The 23,530-nt window shown below is 53.1% G+C and overlaps 7 protein-coding genes across 7 annotated transcripts; 3 read left to right on the top strand and 4 right to left on the bottom strand.

The window, feature by feature from the left end:
* Positions 1–3,560: 3,560 nt before the first annotated feature.
* Positions 3,561–4,911, bottom strand: PG985_013295 (uncharacterized protein; the record flags this gene model as incomplete). Its single annotated transcript, XM_066833061.1, has 5 exons — positions 3,561–4,007; positions 4,067–4,217; positions 4,289–4,652; positions 4,709–4,765; positions 4,872–4,911. The coding sequence occupies 5 exons, from the start codon at positions 4,909–4,911 to the stop codon at positions 3,561–3,563; spliced, it is 1,059 nt and encodes a 352-aa protein (XP_066677801.1).
* Positions 4,912–8,425: 3,514 nt separating this feature from the next.
* PG985_013294 (uncharacterized protein) lies at positions 8,426–8,745 on the top strand (the record flags this gene model as incomplete). The annotated part of the gene is made up of 2 exons (XM_066833060.1): positions 8,426–8,557; positions 8,614–8,745. 2 exons carry the CDS (start codon positions 8,426–8,428, stop codon positions 8,743–8,745), a joined length of 264 nt encoding a protein of 87 aa, XP_066677800.1.
* Positions 8,746–11,982: 3,237 nt separating this feature from the next.
* PG985_013293 (peptidase family M48) lies at positions 11,983–13,499 on the top strand (the record flags this gene model as incomplete). Its single annotated transcript, XM_066833059.1, has 3 exons — positions 11,983–11,997; positions 12,088–13,017; positions 13,074–13,499. 3 exons carry the CDS (start codon positions 11,983–11,985, stop codon positions 13,497–13,499), a joined length of 1,371 nt encoding a protein of 456 aa, XP_066677799.1.
* A 606-nt stretch (positions 13,500–14,105) lies between these two features.
* Positions 14,106–14,697, bottom strand: PG985_013292 (uncharacterized protein; the record flags this gene model as incomplete). The annotated part of the gene is made up of 4 exons (XM_066833058.1): positions 14,106–14,186; positions 14,310–14,440; positions 14,541–14,553; positions 14,665–14,697. 4 exons carry the CDS (start codon positions 14,695–14,697, stop codon positions 14,106–14,108), a joined length of 258 nt encoding a protein of 85 aa, XP_066677798.1.
* A 463-nt stretch (positions 14,698–15,160) lies between these two features.
* On the bottom strand, positions 15,161–19,592 carry PG985_013291 (uncharacterized protein; the record flags this gene model as incomplete). The annotated part of the gene is made up of 4 exons (XM_066833057.1): positions 15,161–15,323; positions 15,396–15,483; positions 15,561–19,164; positions 19,242–19,592. 4 exons carry the CDS (start codon positions 19,590–19,592, stop codon positions 15,161–15,163), a joined length of 4,206 nt encoding a protein of 1,401 aa, XP_066677797.1.
* A 486-nt stretch (positions 19,593–20,078) lies between these two features.
* Positions 20,079–21,082, top strand: PG985_013290 (HIT-like protein; the record flags this gene model as incomplete). Its single annotated transcript, XM_066833056.1, has 2 exons — positions 20,079–20,205; positions 20,268–21,082. The coding sequence occupies 2 exons, from the start codon at positions 20,079–20,081 to the stop codon at positions 21,080–21,082; spliced, it is 942 nt and encodes a 313-aa protein (XP_066677796.1).
* Positions 21,083–21,414: 332 nt separating this feature from the next.
* On the bottom strand, positions 21,415–23,430 carry PG985_013289 (epoxide hydrolase; the record flags this gene model as incomplete). The annotated part of the gene is made up of 3 exons (XM_066833055.1): positions 21,415–22,978; positions 23,055–23,185; positions 23,269–23,430. The coding sequence occupies 3 exons, from the start codon at positions 23,428–23,430 to the stop codon at positions 21,415–21,417; spliced, it is 1,857 nt and encodes a 618-aa protein (XP_066677795.1).
* Between the last annotated feature and the right edge of the window lie 100 nt (positions 23,431–23,530).

Below are 23,530 nucleotides of genomic sequence, written 5' to 3'. Positions count from 1 at the left end.
AAGCATGTGCGACTCCAAACAACCGAACGCTCACCTGTGCCAACGAGCGCGACGGGATGCCATTTGAACGGACAGGTTCCTTTGGCGAACGGCAGACGTTGAGTTCGACAGGCGGAGATGAGGCTCATGGATGCATGAGCAAGGCGGGAACGCACCGACGCCAGGTACTGCGGGCTTCCCTGCGACCGACTGCTTCGGACTGTTCGCTGAGTGGATGGCTTACATGAACCTGAGAGCACATCCCCTCAGCCATGCTGCTGATTGCATGGCCAACCGGGCGAATGACGAGAAGCTCCCTATCAATTGCTTTGCGGTGGTACAGTGCCTTGCCCAAGGACAGCTTCCAGGCACCGAGCCCAACCGAGCCTCGCTTCTCGTTGTGTCTGGTCAGTCGTATCGAACTTTGAACGCTCATCAGGAGTTATCCGCATTCGTTGTTGCCAGCTGTCCGTCTTGGGTTGATTGAGTAAATACCTCTTAGTCCAGCTGTGGTTAACCCCTTTCCGGCCTGGTTCGCTTTTTAAACAATCGGTGTTCGAAATAGTTCTTGTCTGAGGTTGAATGATTGACTGGATTTGCAAGAAGCGTTGATTTCAACAGCAGTTGCGCGTGATCAGACAGTACGTAAGCATTGTGTTAGGAGTGGTAGACGAGTGAGGGGTGCGCGATCCTCCAATACTTCTCTCGGGGGATATGTATGTTATTTGCATCGCATTCCCGGTGGATTAATCATTCAAATATGGACCTTCGCTCTCCATGAGCCAAGCCTTCATACCCATTCGTGCTTTGTGGATAATCGATCTTCGGCAACCTTCCCGGATATCATTTTTGTCGTCACTAAGCGTTGCTTTTCGGTTGACTCGCCCCTATTATCAAACTTCCCTGACCTGAAGGATTTCCCAGCAACAGCACTGGCCTGACACAGAAGTCACCAATAACTGGATCGGGTATATTTGACTCCACTGCCTTTGCCCGAGGCGCGGTCTCGTCAATCCTATACGCGACGAGTATGTGCGACACGATTACTTTTAGTATTCAGGGATGTAACTGTCTATGTCAACGCTGCTCGATATACACGATTGATTGTGCATATTACCTTGGATGTGATCAACCTATGTTGGAAAAGAAAAGAACTGCCCACTGCCATACTTTAGCCTGCTTGCGCTGGCGGTAGTTAGTAAGGTCAACGACAATCTCTTGTAACCAGCCTATGCAATATGAGATCATCCATCGCATCACCACTTCCGTCCTTTTTGATTTATGCCACGTAATTCTTCCAACATAATATTGTCCCCTATCTTCATCAAACAGATAAGTCCCCTAGAAACGCAGTTCGAAGCGAACGTCAAGGAATCAGAGTCCCAATCCATTCTCGTGGCTTACCGCCAAACGACATAGCCCAATATTTTTATCCACCGACGATCGTATTGTACTACCGGCCATCGATATTGAGTCAACGCAAGAATCTCCGGGTAATTGCTGCAAGTATCATGGCCAATTGACAACGCAGAATAGCCATTGCATCGACTTCCTCGAACCAATGTCTCTGGCGTGTTCGTCTGACGTGCAGCTGAGAACTTGCGGTCCATCATCCGAAGCGTGGAAGATGGGATCGCATTCGATGATTTCATACATTGACAGCAGCGTCCATATTTCTTCTTTCACACCATTCAATATCTTTGTTTTCCTCCAGCCCTCGAAACATTGTCACCCAGATATCCCATACTCATAGTCTCCGAGCGACAGCATGGTTGCTCTCTATCTCCAGCCCCAGAAATGTCGAGCGCGGGAAACTCGATCGCCATACGCGGCCATGTCGTTACTATGTTTAGCATATGTTCATATGACTTCAATTACAGTCGACCGTAGCAATCGGCGGGCTGTCCATTCCACGCCATCTTCGTGATAAACCACACGGTCATTGATGTGCCGACGGACCGTACCCCATACCTTCTTGATATTCTGGAGCCGACAACATATCATTGCGGTGGCCGTGGTTACTGGCTCGATGTGACACTAGGTTGTCCATGTAGTCTCACTCATTATACAGGACTAGTCCGTCGAGCTTGACATTTACGATATACTACTTTCCCATTCCATAGAAACGCTTCCGGTCTTCAACGGTTTTTGATCACTTTTTGACAACGCGGTATGATGCGGTGACATGATTGGAGACCACCAGTCTCATGTGCGTCTCTTACTTTGGAGACGGGTGTTATATGATTCGTGGGGACATGCGTCAATATTCAGGGGAAGCCGATACATCTACCCGGCAGCCCGTTTGCCGCCCAGCTCCGAGCCCCTACAATAACCGCCCCCAACTGCATGCGTACTTTGACCTGGCAGTACGACCTGGGAGATACGACGGATCCCCTGCCAACAACGCCATGCTATATTGACCTGGGTAAGGTACTTAGGTTCTGAATGTACAATCGACTCCGGGTCTCTCCCAATCTCCACCATGTTCCATCGCTTGTCCGTGGTCCCCACTCCGTCGCCCGGCTTCTATGGGAAGAACATGTCGACCCTGGTGCCCGCAGATGTAGCGGTTTCAAGGCGAGCAGATCCAAGCTCTGCGGTCCCGCTTCGCCAAAATGTGCATCCGGATGACTAGAGCCAACCTTGAGCAGCTCGGCATGTATTCCTGCCCCAAGCGTGAGGCTGGTAAGCCGCATTCGCCCTCAATTGGGGCTGTGCCGATCCCTCAAGTAGGATACATGCCAATCTTGCATGGGTCGACGTGGTAGTCGTACTCCGGTCCGTCTCGGTTAACTCGATGTACCAGTCTCTTTTGTGCAATGTCACTGACACATGTGGCCATACAGGTGCCAATTTCGTTAACGTAGTCCCTGTAGCTGATCAATACATGCGCAAGGAGACGTGGCTTTCCCGGGGAGCAAATCCAGACCGTAGCCGAAGAAGCGGTGAGTCGTTTCGGTACGCCGGTCGAGAGCCTGATTGACCTGCGTTGCGTACTTAATCAAGCCAGACTTGGCCCCCTGCGTCTACATGCATTGTAGGCGGCGGCGGCGGCAGCGACTGGTTTACCACGAGGCAACTGGGATGGGGAGGGTTGCCAAAGAAGGATACACTACGTAGAGAACGTAACACATGCCTAGCCACTGACCCCAATCCTGAGCCACGATCCAGCAGGCGGCCCGGTCGGCAAGGCCAGCTCGTGGCAAACTCCTATTGGGTAGTTGTTGGCAAGCCCAGGTTGCCCTATCAAGCAATAGGTCGATGAAATCGTGAAAGCTGATTCGCTCCAGCGCACCCACTGAGTACGGGGCAATTTCAACGACATGTCATGCTGGCCGGACATTCTGGATGCGAGTATACATGTTGTAAGAACGTGTGTCGCCATGATGAACTGTGAACTTATCCAGGGTTTGGATACACGTATATAGCAATGTGTCTCCTTTCACCATCCTCACCAACCCATCTTCTCGTATCCTTCTTACCCAACCCAACATAAAGAAAGACAGACCCGGTAGGACGAAGAATCACATCGTCAACGCAAAGCGACCACCGCAAAACACTTCGCCCACAGTGTCGAAATCTCACTTCGCCAGAAACGCAGCCAAGACAGCCTCGAATGCGCAAACCCCAATGATGATCTTGACGGTGCTCCTCTCGAAGCACGAGACCGCGAGTACGAACAGAGCGACAAAGGTCAGGACGACGCCGAATTCGGCCGCCTTGCTGAGCTTGGCGAAGAACAAGATGGCCACGGGCACGAGCAAGAGGGCAGCAACGGTGGGCGCCAGGAGGAACCTGCTCAGCCACTCGAGGGCGCGGGTGTCGTAGTCGTACTCGAGGTCGTCCTCTTCGTCTCTGTCGGGCCGGAGAGGAGGAGGGGGGAGGTCGAAGCATCGACAGAGGGAGCACAGGCCCCGGCGAAAGAAGTCGACGATCTCCTGCAAGCCCCGAGGCGTCAGCGTGTGTGTTTTTTCAAGATAGCGTCGAAGCCGTAGGAAGGAAAAGTCCAACTTGCCCACAGGTAAGGCCTTGAGGTGTACAGGAGACCCTCGAACCGCTGGTGGACCAGGTGGGGATTCAGGGTGACGAAGTCGTCGGTGTGCCATAGGTATTGGGAGGCCGACTCAGTCAGTCTGTTCTTGTGCTTTATTTTCTTGTAGAATGCGTAATGCTGCTCCCGAGAGACCCGGGGCTTGGTTTGTACCGCCTGGCTGGCGTTAAGGAGGTTGACTTGGTCTCTGTAAGCGCCGGGTCCACCTCATGGGGGTTAAAATAAGGATACTGACAATATTTCTCCAAGAGAACGCACATTTCCTGTATAAGCTTCTCCTTCATTCTCATGCGCTTGCGCTTGGTATCGTCCAGATTGCCCTCTTCGGGACTGTCCGCTCCGGGTTGGCGCGGTTGGCCGTTGTCAGAGGATGATACAACCGGATCGGCCAACTCACGGAACGGCGCCAGGAGCTCTTCAGGATCAAATGACAACTGACACAGGGCCTCGTCGTCTTCCTCCATCTCTAGTTCGTACAGTCGGAGATCGAGACAGTTGATGCGTTGTTCGTAATACAGTAGGCAACGATTGGTCGGGTAGAAGAACCCCCGGTGGAAGTCTTCGTTGGCAAATTGCCTCTCTCTTGCTGCGATCCAAGGCCAGCCCGTTCGGCTGCTGACTACTGTGCATGGCTCAGATTTCACCCGTTTGAGGAACGAAGCATCAAGTGAGACTTACACACGTCTTTGTCTGGATAAAGCTCAGGGAAGCTATCGAGATTCTTTGGTTTGGGCTCTGTATTGTAGACATGTCAGCTTCTGAAAGCCCTTGGCCTGAGAAGTCTGCATACGAGACCTGTTAGGAGTCAACAAAGGCTTATAGTAGTCTCTACAGCCCGTACTCGGAGGGTGGGCTTCGAATGGGTGAGCTGTGTTTGCCATGGTATTCTCGGGGTGATGTCGACACTGGCGCACCCAGCATGCCCTTGATGTCTCGATAAGGATGAAGGGACCGTCCATTAATATATGCACCCATCCTGAAATCGCTACTTATCCAACTCCATCAGGCTGTATATCTTGAGTTGGTTGCCGCTTTCGAGGTAGCAGGCGCTTTAGAGTCCAGTATGGTAGTATGTCTGCTTCAGAGACGCCTGTGGAGGTGTCGGAAAGGGGTGTAAGACGGCTGGCTGTCAAGAGACAGTTCTAGGCACCCAGGCCAACTTGAAAATGTTATTCTTTGGCGGTCAACAGAGCGTCTTGATAGAAATCCTGGATCTGATTCGCTGTCTGCATTGTAGCAGGCTCGGCCCGCAGCCGATGGATGGGGGCTGTTTTTTCGGGCCACCAATGGCTTTGCCATAATCCGAGATGGTGTGTAAGGGGCAGCGCATTCGTCTTTCTTGTCTGCTGCGATCGAGGCTTTGCCGATAGGTGCCCAACTTGACAGGGACGAGGCTGCGCAGTCTCGACGGCGCTATCCCTGAGTCAGAAGTTGCCCTCTACCGTTCTGTAGCTTCGCGCTGAGGTTTCTTCGCATTTTCTTCATGCCAGTTGTATGCCTGGAATTGGAAGCAAGAGGCTATAGCGCCGTCCGAAAACACTGAAGATAGATGGAGGCAACAAGCTGTTTAGATGGGGTTCATCGACGAGTACAAAGAACAACTGCCACGTGTTGCGTGACAAGTGAACGTGGTGAAGCTGCACGTAAGACACACAAGTTTCAACCCCGTTGGTTCGTTGGTACGTAGATGGGAAGGCAACAATGCCATGCATGTAGAGGCTTTGGCAAGTTTTTACTTGATTATGACACTTTACGGCCCAAGCACCAAACCAAACCTGTAGCGGTGAGCATATCCGCATACTTATCGATCTCTGCAGCTGCTGTGCTGACATTCGAAGGGGGCTGTTGTTGATCATGAAGGTAGTTACTGGTTCGGTCCTTGCATGGCCATCAATGTCGAGCTCGATCCCATCACCCGTCTATCGTTTAGTGGACATGTACTGTAAGATAACTTAATGAAAAAGAATCGATTACAGAGAGTCCAATTGGAAACGCATCTTGATTTTATTCCATGATCACCTACTCCCAAAACGAGTGAACTCACCTCCAATTATGAAGAGGGGTAGTCAGATGCAATACCGAATTGCCGGTTCTTACCAAGCGCAGGTTCAGTCTCGCTGCCAGAGTTCCTTCACAATGGTTCCGTTTCTACGCGTTTGATAAGGTCTGAATTCCTTCATGGATGTTGCTAATCGCCAGGCGAAACCCCAAGTTATAGGGAATGTAGACTGGACGCCAGAAGTATCCAAAAGATGCTTAGGGTAACAGCAATTGAGTCCAGGAAGACTCATATTGCTTGCCATATTTTAGAGTTGACCTTATTGCAGGGATGGAGGAAGAAGCAGAGCCCAGACATGGCGTTGGTAAGGCTGTTTCGTTGGGGGTGGTAACGTGACATATCAATCTGACTTCCAGGGGACAGTTTGACCCGGCTCACGGAAATGACAATGAGTTCTAAAGCTGACTGTTTTAAGGCCACCCTTCTAACTCCATTTCCCTTCTACCATCAGAGTAGCCAACGATGCCAGACCAGTGTATCTACTTGGTCAATGGCCACCTCACATCTCCTTATATATGAACGCACCATCTATCCAATTTCATATTCACACTATATCGTGAACTGTTCTTTCCCAAATACATACCTGGAATCACATCCATCCAAAGAAGAAGGGTTGACAAAGACAACAACATCAATGTGCCATTGAATAATGAAGGCCAAGCAAACCGCCTACCTCACAGCAGTTCGCTGAGAAAGGATATCAACTTTGCAATCCGAGCAGCGACCTCCGACTTGCTGTCGCTGAGTCGCCGAATCCGACGTCAACTTTAAGGGGAGCTGCAATGCACGACATATATGCTTCTGCCGCTCGACTGCCGAAGCGACAAGTCATAGGGGAACTGGGGCATGAACAGCCACTCTCGGTCGCACACAGCCACGTGGGGTGAGGTACAGGCATACGCCACTCCAGCTAGGGGCCTCTCATCGGCATTGATGGATTTCTATCGCGACGACGATTCGATACCCATCAATCGTTCCAGTTCTGGCGATTAGTGATCAGCGAGTTGTACTAAAGGATGGAAGGGATATGAGAAACAAGGGTCGCATCCATGCCTATTTGATATTCTACGAGCCATGGTTGGAGGGAGGAGGAGAGCCGAGTCACGGTTGGAAGGAGGAGGGGAGCTAGGTTATTCGAACTCTCATGGAAGATATCGGCTGCACCTGCGGTACCACTGCAAGGGGCTTCGACCAGCAGACGAGTACGCCCGCTATGCAAGCTAATGTCAAAGGATCTTGAGACTGGTGATTGGAGATTGGAGCCGGACAATTTCCGATGCCGAAATTCGGGTTTCGGCCGAAAGAAAGCACTTTTGTCCATTGCAGGTCTGTCCGCCCATGCCATCGGCGCCAGGGAGCGAGAAAGTCCTTGAAGCAAGGGATGTCGACGTAAAGGTGACATTGTCGCCGCATTATGCTGAGCAGAGCCGCCTTCCTTGTCTTTGCTTCCTTCTCGTGCGAACACTAACTGTCAACCATGCAGACTTATAGGATACCATTCGTCGCTCCTGAGCCGCTCTTGAATCTCGTGTCCTGACATCCGTCCAGTCTGTCGGGACCTGCAAACGGGTTGTTTGCTAAATGTCATTTTGTTGCGTCTGAAGGAAGCTCATAAGGCTTAGGGCAGTCCCAATAGCCCACGAGCGTCGGGCTTGCTGTAGGGGCTGGAGCCAATCGCAACGGTCAACAGCCAACATGAATGCCTCGAATCTCAAGACGGTTGCATTGGGGGCCGGGAAGGATTGTTCTGGCTCGTATACCCTCATAGGGCTCGGAAGGGATAGCGATCTCCCAAGGCCGTCTCCTCAGTGGGGTTCGAACCAGACGCAATGTTGCTACGACAGGATACGAAGAGGCATGGGTCGAAAACAGCATCGCATCGACATCATCGTCGCATCATCTGGGCGAGCAGAGGTCACCAGTAGCGCTCGGACTCGGGCGTACTGTCCTATCCCGCTGCACCCTCTTACTCGATGATACATCACATCCAAGGGTGCGCGCAAACGGCAGGCATCGCAATGGGGATCCACCGGCTGTAGGATTGCACTAGGTGCATGTCTAATGTCTGGAGATGATACTCCGTACAGGCGTCGCGATTCCGCCTCGTCGTCGGCTCGCGAGCTTCCTACATACCACTAGGTCAGGTATAAAGCCTTGCAAATGGCGCACTGCATTGTGAGGGTCGGCTCGTCTCTGGCAACAGTACTCATGGTTCCTTGCAAACCCTTTTGGTGAATTTCACGCAAACTTCACTTTCCAGTAAGTGGCATCTTCTGTTTTATCCAGTGGGGCTAAGGAGAACCAGATGGCCCCCTGGGAATCAACTGTTAACCAAAATGCAGTTTCTACAGTTCTCACCACCTGAAAGCACCCTTTCTTGCATTGCCTCGAGGAGAACCTCCTCGCCTACACAGCCTCCCCATTCATTCGGTACACTGCATCACCATCGGCAATGGGTTCATGCTGTTGTAAGAGTACGGAGGGGGCGCCTGGTCGGAGAGTGACCTCTGGGCACGATGGAAAGAAAAGCGGACGAAATGTCGGCAACCCGACCGGCCGAGAGAAGGACACCAAGGATAAGCAAAAGGGGGGCAAAGGCGGAGGACGAGATCATGGTCAAGGCGCTGACCGAGTCTCGGCGGACTCGACCACCTAGCGCAAACGGGTCTCAAACTGGCAGCAACAACTGGGAACTTCGAAATTTTCACTGAGGGCATGGGCTGGTAACAAGGTATAGCTTGTACCTATCATAAACTGCTAGCAACGCCCAAAAGTACGTTGCCTCCTGTTTGTATGTCTTATATCACTAAATGTTCTCCGGCGTACTTCTGCAGTGTGTATATCTTGTACTTTGTGTACACGGTCTCGAGTATACTCAGGACCCTGGTACCATTCCCATGTCATCAACCATGATTTTCTGCCGTAGGATTGCTCTGTGAGCTAGGTGAACCCTGGTCAGGTGTCATTCAAGCCGCGCCATTCATTAATCATCCTCAGGTGCTACCCTGGTTTGGCTCGCGCCCAGCTTGCAACTCATGTACCCTTCAAGACGGGGCGGTCCGTGTTAGAACAACCTTCATGTATCCTTAGGAACTTCCAGTCGTCTGCGGTACCTTTTCTCCGCCCAGTGATCCCAGCCACGTATACGGTCAGTGACCTAGCCATCTACTTGTCGTTCGCAATCGATGGACACTCCGGAATGCAACAGATACATCCCCATATCATCAGTTCGCCCAGTGTATCATGGATTCCAGTGCTTGACAACGTGTTGATGGTCCTCATCCAATCAGAGTTGCATTCAGAGTATTATGCATGATCCCTGCTATGTGGAAGATTGCCTCGCTACTGGCAACTCACCTCCAGCTGTAGACCTGGCCCCTGCTAGACTCGTTTGACTAAACAACTTTGCGGGAAGGGGCCTCTTCCCGGTCTGTCTTCTAACAAGGTCAAAGGTGTGTTTTTAGTCACATAGCCTTTCTGCGCCCCCTGCAATGTTATTTTGAAGATGACCGCCAACCAACGGAGTACAGCGGGGCGGGTAGGCCTCCGGACGCACGGCTTTCATGAAAACAACCTCGACCAAGCGGCCTAAACGGGCTTCAAAGATAAGTGATCGGCTCTACCTTCCATTGAACTGCGGTCTTTCGTTTCCTGAAACATTACCAGGCTACGATGGAGGGAGTTGATTGGTGGTGGCTAGGAACTGGGCCCCGGGTCTCGAACAACCTCCCTCCACGAAGACACCATTGGCTCAGGATGGCTTTGAACAAAGGTCGGTGGACAACCAACTGCTTAGAATCCACACCGGGGAATTCTTACCTGTCTGGCACAATACATTGGCTATGAGAAACTCACAGCAAGGAAGAGCGCGGTGTTACCTGACCTAGTGCTACAGATCTCGCATGTGACCCCGTTGCGATGACGCCGACCGAAGAAAGAGGCGCCACCAATCTGCCGTCTCATTTCTGACCAGGGTCTCTGCCTTACCATTCACCTCTGCTGACGAAATTATGACAGTACTGGTCTTTCAGGGATACCAAAAGTCCTACCGGTTCCCGAAACAGCAAGCTCCTGTGTCGAATTCAAACTGTTTGTTCGTTCTTGAGAGTTAGGCAATTCTCTGCGCTCGTTGCGGATGGAATGCACCACGCGCTTCCATGCCTCACCCCTTTTTTCTGGTACATTGGTACGCGCACGCGAAGCATATCTTATTGTTTTTCGGACAGTATCAGTTTTCAATAGATGGCGGCACGGCCCTGCTGTATTTGTGTCGTTCTCGGTTGGTACTAGCAGGAGGACTCGGTGGGCTTCAACTGCGATTCCCCCAACCAATACCGGACGACCTGTTCGCAACATCTGTTGGAAGAAGTGCCTTTTAAACTTAGGCCATTATACTACAGACCATCATTAACAACATTGGATATTCATTCCATGACGTCCATTTGCCAAGACCTCGAAGAGCAATATAGGGGTAACCGACTCTACTCGCACCTGGCTGTCTCAGGAAATGGTACACACTAGTTACTCGAGAGAACCAATAGCTACAATAGGGTAAGCATTTATATGCTAAAATGAATTCTTTCCTTTTCTTTGCTATGTCCTGGTGCGATATATGAGCTGCGCTCCATTGCTAGACGTAGTCAAGTGTCCTGCTTCATCGAGCATCAAACCCCTGTCCTCGACAACCCTATGATGACTCTGACGACCACAACACACATGATTTGGCTCCATTGCCTTCCTCGTACGCGATCCCGACGCCCGAAAGATGTCCCTTCAAGTCATAGCGAGGCGTGTACGAGCCTAGACAGTGTATACTAGCTGCCATGGGTAGGGGCATTCATTACTACCGGCTTGCGCGGCTGCTGGACCAACAGTGTAACGCCAAGACTGAGCGGCAGACCTCATCATCCCGGCGGCACGAACCCAGCCAAAGGTCAATGCTCAATCCGAGCTGATCCTGCCATATGGCTCTGTGACAATGCTCCTGTCAAAGGGCGCCTATTGTGACACCAAAGTTGGAAGCCACGACTCTGCTTGTGCCAACAACTTCTCATGGGGCTGCATCTTCATCATCTGGAATCAAACCCATGATTGCTTGACTCATCCGTACTACTTACTGTGTTGCTACTGTTGGCACAAGGTGTGCCTTTTTTTTATGTTTGATGACTTTCCCCAAAGCATAAACGTGCACATAGGATGCCAGTTTTAGAAGTAGCAAATACAAACTGAGGTATCTCGCATTGAATGACTCAAGTTAAGCTATGATGTGATTCAATATTAGTGCCTCTGGTCCCTGAAAATCCATCGCGGGGAACGTGGGACGTCCGTAAGGGTACGTGGTTCTGTACGTGGGGCGTCCTGGCAGTAGGGACATCAACAAGATACCGGACTAACCAAACAGCCAGGCTTTCCCCGACAGCTGGCAATAAATACAAAAATAGAATAAGAGTGATCGAATAGTTGTTATATTCACGTACTTAGATACATTTTCAATATAAAGCAGTAATCTACCTCAAAGCTATTCCGGCATCTACGTGTAGGTACATGTATTCAATGTCGCTTTCTGGTCCTGGTCATTTCTAGACAGCCCGTATCCACCATAGCTCACGCCTCACGGGTTAGTCAGAACAATTCACCAGCCACATCAGCCCCCCACTATGACACCACAGTCAGCACGATACTGGCAACTGGAGAACACGTTGACTGTAGCTGATGCTGCCCTGCAGTAGCCTGTCAGCGACCCTGCTAAAGTAGACCCGCTGTCTACCTACTTACTTACATTCCGTCGCGGGTTGACGTTTCATACTTCGACAACCAACATTTACACAACAGTTTGCGCCTTTGGTATTTTTGATTCGCATTGGCATCAAAGATAACCAGCGCGTCACTCAAGATGGATCTGCTCCAGGTAAGACAATCTTGCCCATCAATCGCATCAATCGCAATCATTGCGCAAGAACTGCTAGAGCTAACCACGCTTTATTTCGACGATATGTAGCGCCTTTCGCAGACGCTGGACCGACCACTCTTCCCATGGAAGAAACTCATCATCGGCTTCTCCGTCGGCCAGTACCTCTTCGAAGAATTCCTCTCATGGCGACAGTACCAGGTGTTGAAGAAGACCAAGGTGCCCAAGGTCCTGGAGGCCGAGGTCACTCAGGAAGTCTACGATAAGTCGCAGGACTACGGGCGCGCCAAGGCTAAGTTTGGCTTCGTCCGTGGGCTCTGGGGCCAGCTGCAGAACATCGCATTCATCCACTTCGACGTCCTCCCCAAGCTCTGGGCTTGGACCGGAAAGCTCCTCCTCAATGTCGCCCCCGCCCGGTTCACCGGCGAGATCTCGCACTCCATCGTCTTCGTCCTGTCCTTCATCCTGATCCAGCAAGCCCTGTCTCTGCCAACCTCCATCTACCACACCTTCGTGCTCGAGGAGAAGTTCGGCTTCAACAAGCAGACGCCCAAGCTCTTCATAACGGATATGCTCAAGTCGAACATGCTAGCCTTCATCATCGCCCCTCCCGTCCTCGCCGGTTTTCTCAGCATTGTCCAGAAGACTGGCAACCAGTTCTTCTACTATCTGTGGTTGTTTGTCGCTGGTCTCCAGGTCTTCATGATTACCGTCTACCCTATTACCATTCTGCCTCTGTTCAACAAGCTCTCTCCCCTGGAGGACGGCAAGCTGAAGAACGACGTCGAATCCCTGGCCAAGAAGCTCAAGTTCCCCCTGCAGGAGCTGTTCGTTATCGATGGCAGCAAGCGCAGTGCCCACAGCAATGCCTACTTCTTCGGTCTGCCCTGGAAGAAGCACATTGTCATCTACGATACCCTCATTGAGAAGAGCAAGTCGGAGGAGGTTACCGCCGTCTTGGCCCACGAGCTCGGTCACTGGAGCCTCGGCCACACCACCCGCCTCTTTGGTATCTCCCAGGTATGTTCCTGCTTACCAAGCTCTTGCCATGTCGTCCGTATACTAACACTTTTTAGATTCACGTGTTCTACATCTTCACCCTTTTCTCAGTCTTCATCAATAATGCCTCGCTCTACCACGATTTCGGTTTCGTGAAGGAGCACCCCATTATCATTGGTTTCATCCTCTTCTCTGACGCCCTGGCCCCCATGGACACGGTCATCAAGCTGTTGATGAACATCATCAGCCGACGCTTCGAGTTCCAGGCGGACGAGTTTGCGCGCAAGCTCGGTTACCAGCAGGAGCTGGCCGCCTCTCTGATCAAGCTGCAAATCCAGAACCTCAGCACAATGGATGCCGACTGGATGTACGCTAGCTACCACTTCTCGCACCCCATTCTCTCGGAGAGACTTAAGGCGCTTGACTGGACTCCCAGCGGAAAGATCACTGAGGATAAGGAGGAGGAGACCGTGGCCGAGAAGGCTTCCGGAAGGGAGCTTTGAGCGAGCACCATGGTGTTTAGCAAAGAATAGCGGCTGGAAAATGCCATTTTAGAGCCAGCCTCAACATGTGTATTATTAGAGAGGATCTGTCATTGATTGAGAGAGCCGGGACAGTAGTCACAACCGGACGCCTCATGTGACGAAGTTGCCTCCTTCCTACCTTAAAGCGGGTATGGAATAGCAACAGGCAATAACAGCGAAAGGTTAGAGCATCAGGCCGAGATAATTCGGGCTTGATACATATTTAAGATCAGCCAAAAGGCGTATCATGAATGCCTGCCATACGTGTTCGCCCACGATGGCTATATCGAACGAACTGAGGCGATAGCGCTGCTATTGGTATATACTTCCCGTGATTAATCACCAGGCCAGTTTATCTAATTGAGTGCAATCATCAACGCAATAAACATGATACCAATAACACCAAGTGATCCCCGGTATAGTCAGTACAGTATAATCTGGTTGGAGCAGCGCTTTCGCCAGCAAGGGGATACTATATGACCTAGACCCTACGTGCAGGCAGGCTAATGCGCACAGTTCCTACTTAGTGATCCCCGTCAAACCCTTCCTGCGTCGGCCCCCCTCATCAACCATCCATCAGACTGCTTAGGGCATGTGTCGCATGTTCGCCTTGACTCTCGCCAGCAGCTGTTCCCGCGTGTCGCCCGACTGCGGATGAAGGTCTCGCTGTTGGAGGGTTGGCGTTTTCCTCTCATTAGCTCTCTGGTCATGTTTCTCCTCTTTCCCATACATATAAAGTGCTTAGGGTTCGAATGGCGGGAAATGGAGCGAGATGGATATAAAACTTACGTTGGCCAGCCACCTCCGCAGCTCCTCCCGCGTCCAGTCCTCGGGGTTGCCCTTGGGGTCGGCCTCGGCGGGGAAGACGTCGCTGCCCCAGATGACGTAGGCGCTGGCGGCGGTGACCAGGGCGGCGAAGCCTGTTGTGTGTGTTATTAGTTCATGTGTGCTGAGGGTTCCTGCCGCTGTTTGAAAAGGATGCAGAGCGGGGAGACGGATCATGAGGCCATCCGTACGTACCTAAGAAGGCATTCTATTGCAAAAGAGTAGGGTTAGTTCATTTTGAAAAGAAGAGCTTGGGAACTTTATACTCGAGGATCTGGAGGATGGGGCGGGAGAGTGGTTTGGTTTCGGCTTTACTCACCTTGGAACGCAAGGCATTGTCGAGGGGAGTCATCTTTCTTTCTCGTACAGCGGACGAGGGGTATGTGTAATTAGATATCGGAGTGAGTAGGGTATCTAGGTATTAATTGATTGAGCAGGGGAATGAGATAGGTATATATTGATTGTGGTTGATGGAAGTTGCGATGCGAAACATAGAGGTGGCAACTGACGCGGCCTCTAGTCCGTCAGGCCACGACACACAGCATCATCTCTGCCTGCCCCTCCATCTTCGGTGGTCGGTCCAGGTGAAATCGAAATGTTGGCCTTTTCAGTCAAACCACACTGAACAATCTCATTTTCATGTTCAAATGAGTATTCTCAAATTAAAGAACTCATCTTTGTTGAATTACTCGATACGATTCTACACAATCATGCGAAGAGGGCAGATATCCGAAATCGTGTCTATTGCCAAGACGAACATATCTTGTATTCGGGTTTCTATAACTCCTGAACCATGATTTCCCCAAGCATATGACTTATGCATCCAAACCGTCTAGCTCTATGAGTTTCGTCACGATCTTGATGACCTCGTTCTCATGCACGTCCGCCTGCGGGTTGTTGACCTTCAGCGCAATCATGTTATCCACCATGCCCCGAAGCCTGGAGACCAACACGCCGATTCTCGCCCATCCACGTAACCTTAGTAGGTGACCGTTAGTATTTTGTTCGTATTAGAATGAGAAGTTGGGAGAGATTTTGGCGACAACGTACCTGAGCCATCCATCGACAACCAGTCCCCTGCCCATGGTATCAAGCTCAATAGCCCCGGAGAAGAGTAGAAGGGTAAACGCGTTGAAAGCTGTTGCACATGTTAGCATGATTTTACACCCTAAAATTGACAGGACGTAAGGAAAGAAAGAGAGAAGAAGAACTCACGAGTCAAATCGCGCACAAAGATCTTGCTGGTCGAGATCATGGTAAAGTACGACACGAACGCCGCATTGCCCGCGAACCCCTGGTGGTCGAACAGCGTGCTGCTGGGATGGATAAACACCCGGCCGTTCTCCTGGGTATAGTACCGGATCGTCTTGGCCTCCGGGTCCAGCTCGACGGCGCCCGCCATCGAGGCCGCAAACTTCTTGTCCGGGAACTGGATGCGCGCGATCTGCGGCGCGAACGCCGACGCCGTCAGCGCCCGGATCAGGGACATGGACGACGCCGAGGCGGTCGCGGCCGTGGAACCAGCAGCGCCACCACGTCCGCCAACGCGACCGCCTTTTTCAAAAACGGCAGGAGACGCAATGCCCATCTCGACCAGCGCCGAGTAGAACTGCGTCCGGGTCGCCGCGATGTCCGACAGCGTGTTGTAGGAGAGGAAGTTCTCGTCGCAGTAGCTCCGCACCTCCCGCTGCGGCAGCCGCTCGTCCATCATCGCGCTCCACTGCTGGAATCCGCGAAGGTCGGTCAGGAGGTCACCGTCGCCCCTAGCGAACCGCATGCGCGCCTCCTTGGCCAGATCTCGCTTGTCCGGCGGCGAGAGGAAGGGACTCTTAGTACTTAGAATCGCCGCGACGGTGACAGCTTCGTCCAGACATCCAAATATAGAGCCGTACACCATCAGCTTGCCGCATCGCAAGTCGGCAGGGATCAGGGCCAGCTGCTGACCGAGGGACGTGAGTTCCTCGCCGTCGAGGGCGCCCATTCTCTGCAGCAGCTTGATGGCACCCTCCACAGCCGACGTCGTGGGAGGTGTGGGGGTTCTTGCCAAAAAGCCGGCCACGTCGGTCGTACCCATGGCTCGCACCGACAAACAGAGCTGTTCGAGTGCCACACGCCGGATTTCAGGTTCAGGTCGCTCCGCCATCTGCTGCTCCATCTTTGCAGTGTACATCTTGTAGCATATTCCAGCCTGCACACGACCAGCACGACCGCGGCGCTGCTTGCACGCTGCGCGCGATGCCCACGTCTCCTCTAGCTTTCGCATGTTGTTCTGCGGGTCGTAGCTCGTCTCCTTGACCCTTCCCGTGTCAATGACTGCGACGATATCGTCGATGGTGATGGATGTCTCGGCCACGTTGGTGGCGACCACAACCTTGCGCTTCCCAGGAGGAGGACTAGTAAAGACTCGCCGTTGCTCTCGCGTGTCCAGCGATGCGTGTAGCGGCAGCACATGCAGAGATGATACGTCTCTGAGCTCGTTCACTGTCCTATTGATCTCCATCACACCAGGCAGGAAAATCAAGATGCCGCCCTTCTTGTTGGTGTCATACAACTCTGCATCGATTGCCTTTGTCGTCTCTGCCAGGAGGGAGTAGTTGATACGCGAGCCCAGTTTCTGGATAATCTTGTTGACCGGATCGATAGACTTGTCCGAATCAGCCGGGCCATCGTCGCGGTATCGATCATATGGGGGCTTGAAGTCCGTCATGCGTATGATATCGTCCAGGTAGTAGTCGTCCACGGGGAACGTTCTACCACTGATTTCGACGAGACCGACCCCGAGGCCCTCGCATGTGAAGTAGTCTCTAAATGTTGCTGCATCCAGAGTGGCACTCATGAGGATGAGCTTGAGATCTTTCCGGCGCTTCAGCACATCGCGGATGATGGACAGTAGGAAGTCGGTGTCGAGACTGCGTTCGTGAACCTCATCAATCACGACGTGAGTGACATCGGCCAGTGAAGCAATGACGTCTTCGGTTCGTCCACCAGAAGTCTGCAGACGTCTCAGCAGAACACCGGTGGTGACAAAGGTGATCCTGGTCTGAGCGCTGGACTTGTGCTCTCCTCTGATCGAGTAACCGACTTCTTCTCCAATCTTGTAGCACCGCTCCTCGCTTACGCGGTCTGCAAGACCCAGAGCGGAAATACGGCGAGGCTGCGTACATATAATGTTGGCCACACTACCATAGCCCTTGCTGTAGAGATCATCCAAGACGAACTGAACAGATTGGGTTGATTTACCACTACCGGTCTCACCAGCAATAATGGTCACCTGGTTGCTCAATACCGTATCGACAACAGTATCTTTTACCAGCCAAGCTGGCAGTTTCTGCCGTTGTGCAATCATCTTTTTGACATCCGGCTGTTCTTGCCTTCTCTGCCATGACTCTTTGCTCTTAGCGTCGGTGATCCATTTCATGGGCTTCGGGTGCCTGGCCGTCTTGCGACGCGAAATGACCGTCCGAACCTCTGAAGCGGTCGAAGCCACCCCTGAAATCTCCTTTAGCTTGCCAGGCCGTTGGATGATCTCGTTGATATTCTGCTGGACCCAGTCTACTATGAAGTAGATCTTCATAGGCTCGCCACCCAATGACTCGCGGACATACGAGAGGGTCTTCTTGATGATGCTGAGTTTGATATAGGACGGGAGGTCCGAAACCATAGCGACTATCACCTCAGTAGGATACCGCGGAGACCGGCGTACTTGGATTGCCGTGGCAATGTTCTTGTTTGGTCCGTTCTCGACCGACTCGATGGCGATTTGGCATACAGTATCTGATATGCGTTGATACTGCTCGCCAAACACGGATTCGAGGCTCTCCATCTCTTCTTCCCAACATTCTTCAGGTGTTCCCAGTACGAGTGGCTCTTCTGGAGATCCCGGGGGGTTCGCGGAACCGTCGCCACTAGCCAGAAGGATGGCTTGCAAAGCTTCTGCAGTTGCATCCTCGTCGCTACCGTTGTCATTATACACCTTTCTGCAGAGTTCGATCGAGTATCCGGACTGGGAAAGCCGTTTTATCGCTGCTTCCCGCTTCAGGTCCGAGGTGGCGGCTACCGACACACCAGCGCTGTAGTTTCCGGGGAGTGCCCACTTGGGCAGGTCGTCCTCTGGTACGTGGATCAGCAGCCATTCCAGGGTTTCCTCCCGGTCCTTGCATTCTTCCACTGCCTCCTCAATGTGGCTGGCCCTGAAACCTGACGTCGTGAACTCCTTGATGATGCTCTGTTTCTGCGCTGCCGTCATCTTGACACCGTGGGGGTTCCATATGACCTCTCGCCGCAGCAGATCCTCAAGCCGCGAACGCGTCTTCCTGCCCATCTCAATCTTGGGCACTGTAGTCCAGCCCTTCATGGGATTGGAACCGGCGCCTCCCGAGCCGCCCGCCGCGTTGCTTCTGAGGACCAGCCCAGTAGCGCCAGGCATGTTCCTGGCCTTCTCCTTGATCGCCTCCTGCTCCTTGCGCTTCTTTTCCTTGGCCGCCTTCTCGTCCTCACGTTGCTTCTGGGTGGCGAAAGGGTCGGCATCGTACATCCAGCCCTTGCCCTCCGCCACGTCCTCCTTCTTGAGCGTCGCGAACTCCTTCCACAGGTCCCTGTAGTCCGGGGGCAGCGTGGTGTGGATGTTCTTCATGCTGCACACCCGGTACAGGGCATAGGTGGCCGCCGCGTGCCGGGCCTCCAGCGCCGTCTCCTTGGTGACCAGGTGCTTATGCGTGGGCGGCAGCTTGAACGGCGGCAGCGTCTGCAGCTCCTGAGTTTTGGGGTGCTTGGCACGCAGAGTCACGAAGCAAGAGTAGCCATCCGCGTTTTTGTTCATCTGAGACACATGATCAATATATTGACTATACGGTAACAACGTAATCCAACCAGCACATCATTCTTCGGGATTCTCACATTGTCATAAGACGGCTTGTCCCATTTTTGCTTCTGGCAGTGCTCCGACAGGAGGTTCACCGGCAGTTTCCCCGTCCAGCTGGAACCACCGATGATCTGCTTCACCGTAGGTTTCGGAGGGCCCGCCTGTTCCGCCTCAGGGGGAGGCGGTTTCGCCGGGTTGGGGCGTTTGGGCTTGATCTCTTTGTCCGAGTTGGTGAACACGATGAAATCGTCCTCTCTGGGGGCTTTGGGGGCTTTCGCCTTGGAGGCAGCGGGGGCCTTGGCCGGCTTTGCAGCGGGCTTTTTGGAAGCAGCGCTCGACGCTGCTGCCGCTGCCGGGGCAGCCTTTTCCTTGCCCTTTTTCACCATTGTGGATGAAACTGGTGAGGAAGGTGAATAGAAGTTGAAGAGTGATGCGCAGTTGAAGTTGCGTCGCTATCCAAATGTCCGATGCGTAGAGGTTTCCAGCGAGGTTGAGCAGAGAAAAACCGGGGTTGAGGTACAGTAGGAATAGACTTTTTCGCACCCTCGAAATGCCGTCAAGGAATTGGCCACAGGGCGTCTTTAGGCAGCACTCGAGAACTTTCGGGAAACTACACGCCTTCAAAACACAGTGCGTGTAGTTTGTCAGATGCTAAGCAACGACCGTGGTCTTTCACTTCTTTCTCTACTTAAGTACATAAAACATGCGTCATCTCATCTCATGCTTCAAACATTGAATGCCATTCTCATGTTCATTGACATAACAAACAACAAACGCTATTAGATTCATTTGTCCTGAATTAAGTAGCTTATTTATCTTTTGATGCTCAAAAAGGCACCCAATTAGAAGGAGCGTTTTGGTTACAATACATCATGTCCAGTACAGGTTCAGAGGGCGAGGAAGGCATCACCAGCGATGAGATTACTGGTACTGTCATTCCACCAGCAGCAGATGCCCCAGAAGTCAACAACACCACCACCAAAGCACCACGGAATGCCTGTAAGTGGCCCGAGAATCCATGGCAATCCACAAGTATAGCAATTAAGATGACGACCTAACAGTACCAGTCGCAGAACTCATGACCAAGAAGCCAAAGCAAGAAGCCATGGGCCTATCATCATCCAAAAGCCACAAACGGCGTGCATCGTCGTCCGGAGAGCAAGCGGGCTCCTCTTCTTCCTCTGCCACAACCAACAAGAAACGGTCCTTCAAGGGCCGGGACGGCCTGGGCGCGTACATCGCCGACCCCGCCGCCTTCCCGCCGAGCCAGGTCATCTACTACAACGACGACTTCGTCGCCATCCGGGACCTCTTCCCCAAGTCGGCCGTGCACTGCCTGCTGCTCCCGCGCCACCTCCCGCCGGACGTCGAAATGTTCGACGCCGCCCGCGCGGACCCGGCCTTCCTCGCTGCGGCGCAGGCCGAGGCCGCCAAGCTCAAGCACCTCGTCGCCAAGGAGCTGGAGCGGAAATTCGGGGCCTCCAGCCGGAGCAGCAACCTGCGCAACTGGTGCCTGGACGGCAACAGAGCGGAGGGAGTCGACGAGGAGCTGCCGCCGGGGCGGGACTGGGAAAGGGAGGTCAAGGTCGGCCTGCACTCGAACCCGTCCATGAGCCACTGCCACATCCACGTGCTGTCGCGCGACATGTCGTCCGAGTGCCTGAAGCACAAGAAGCACTACAACTCGTTCAACACCGAGTTCTTCGTGGACCTGGCCGACTTCCCCCTGGACGAGGCTGCGGCGCGGGCGCGCAAGCACTCGGACTGGTCGAGCCGGGACCTTGTCTGCTGGCGGTGCGGCAAGAACTTCACCAACAAGTTCCAGCAGCTCAAGGAGCACCTAGCACAGGAGTTCGAGGCCTGGAAACGAGAATAGAGGAGTAGAGACACTTTCGTCGTTATCATCAATTAGCATAGGAGTTTCGCCCACGGATACCAATGAGAATAAATACCCCTATATGAGAATGGGTGTTCATAAGCAAGTTACATTCATCTAAACTGATCTCATACGCTTCATTCTAATGCTGATGTTTTGCTAGTAAAGGAAAGGGTGCTGTGAGAAGCATGCTAAATATGAATAAATCACCGGTACTGTATCCCCACCCCATTTTGACCCCAAACCCCGTACTTGTACTAAAAAACAAAGTGGTATCTCATTTACAAATAACCTCGGAAATCGTTTGATGTAGTAGTTCTTGTCTTTTTGAATCAGTGAAGGGGATACATCCGCCCCGAATTGGGTTGCTCAGCCTTAGTCTGATCAGTCTTGGACTCGAGCAACCGGTTCGTCTCATTGGGGTACTTGGCAGCCTCGTTGTCGGACGCCACCTGCGTATCCTCGCTACCTTCTCGTTGAGGGTGCTGTCTCTCCTCGGACTCGGGGATGGGCGCCAACAGCGCAGAGTCGCTGCTGAGGGCCGTCAGGAGAGGGGGCGCCTCGGTGGCAGGTGTCTGCGGCGCGGGGCCAATTTCGGGTGACATAAGGACGGGGTTCGAAGCAAGCGGCCCATCAGTCTGGGCAGCACGGCCGCCATCGTCTCCGGCGACGACTTGCTCGAGTGGCGCCGTGGCCGGGCCCGGGTTGGGCTTAAGTCTGGAATCGAGCTTCACAATCTCCTTGGCCAGACTCCTCACGCCCTCCGCGATGAGCTCCGGGCGCTCCCAGGCCAGCAGACCCGCCTTCCCAGATGCTCGGTGCGCGTAGACGACCTTGTACTGCGTCTTGGCCCAACCAGGACACGAGTAGGCTTCCTTGCTCTCGGCCTGCGGCAGCATCTTTTGCGCCTCCTCATCTTGGGCGTCCTCAATGCAAGAAGCCCCCGCCTCGTCTCCCAGGAACACGGTAATAGCCACTCTAGGCCGGAACTTCTTGTCAACCTTCCTCTTGATGCTTTCGGGGTGGTGCAGGCTGTGGGCCCAGAACCTCATCGCCGCCTCGGGACCCGGCAGCCAAGCCAGCTGCGTGAAGTTGACGACCTCCGCCGGGGAGAACTCCCTAGTGGGGGCAAGCGACTTCAGGTACTTGAGGACGAAAACCAACAGACCCGTGGGCGAGTCGCACAGAGCGTAGGCAAGAGTATTCGGCTCCTGCAAGACGCCTAGCTGGTGGTTCCCAAACTTTGCGGAGATGGCCGATTTCGCTGATACCTCCGCCGGCGGGCTCCTCTTCAAAGCCGAGAAATCATCCTTGTGATAGCCCATGATCGGCGCGGCGAAGAACTTCGCGATTGACCACTTCGCCCATGCGATCGGCGTCTCCTGCAGTCTCGGCTTCGCCAGAGGCGGCGAGATGAAGTGCGTGCCCACGCAGGAGTTGGGATGTTGGATTGCCAAGTAGCTTGCCAGCTTCCAGTCGATCTGAGCAGGTGACCCCGACGCTGAGCCGGCGTTGGTGACGAGGTAGTGGGGGTAGTCTAGCCGGTTCATGAGGGAACTGAGAATCTCGCCGGTCGTGGAGATGGCCGGGGTGTTGTTCGGCAGCGCATCGCTGAAGCCGAGTCCTGGCAGCGAGGGGATGACCAGGTGGAATGGTTGGTTTTCCTCGGCATCTTCGGGCTCCGTGAGGGACTCGATAATGTGCGCGAATGACAAGCTAGTAAGGGGGAAGGGGGGTATCAGAAGAAGGGGGAGCGCCTTCTCGGTGTGAGATGAGCGCGCGTGAATGAAGTGAATCCGGATTGGCGCTTCAGAATTCGGTATAGTGAAGCCGGTGCGAAACTGTGGCAGCTCGTTGAGAGTTGCCTCTTCCTGACGCCAATCGTACTGCTCGAGCCTAGTATTTACTGTTAGTCCATTGCGACTGCGACTGCGACTGCGACTTTCGCGCGCAACATGGAATCAGGACTCACCAGAAATCAACCAACGGCTCGACGATAGGCTTGGGCTCCCACCAATCCTCCGAGTTGGGCGGCGACTGTTCGTGGGGCAATCTGGTGATTTCGAGCTTCTGCTGAGTGAGGTCGATATATTTTGTCGATACCTGCGTTGGGATGTCAGCGGGCGCGAGCCACGGAGCTTCACCGAAAACAAGGGTGATCGGCGGTTGCTTGGCGCAAAACTTACATGCAATTGGTATGGCTTGACTTCCTCATCGGGAGAGGAAGCGCTACTGCCGTTCTGACCAGCAGCAGCGGCAGTAGCAGCAGCGGCGTCGTCTGGCTGTTGGCTTTCGCCATCAGCCATGACCCGCGCAATGGACGTGTTTTCCGTGAATGTTCCGTACATGTTGGCCTGGAGTTGTTTGAGAGACAAGACAGCAATGAGGAATCAGTCAAGCAAGCAAGCAACAGACAGACAGATTCGCAGGCAGTCCCTGGGCACTCCC

The sequence above is a fragment of the Apiospora marii genome (genome assembly GCF_038362585.1).
Source record: "Apiospora marii strain CBS 49790 chromosome Unknown utg000011l_segment0_segment0, whole genome shotgun sequence".
In the NCBI taxonomy this organism is placed as follows: domain Eukaryota; kingdom Fungi; phylum Ascomycota; class Sordariomycetes; order Amphisphaeriales; family Apiosporaceae; genus Apiospora; species Apiospora marii.
This window is presented reverse-complemented; position numbering and strand designations above follow the sequence as displayed.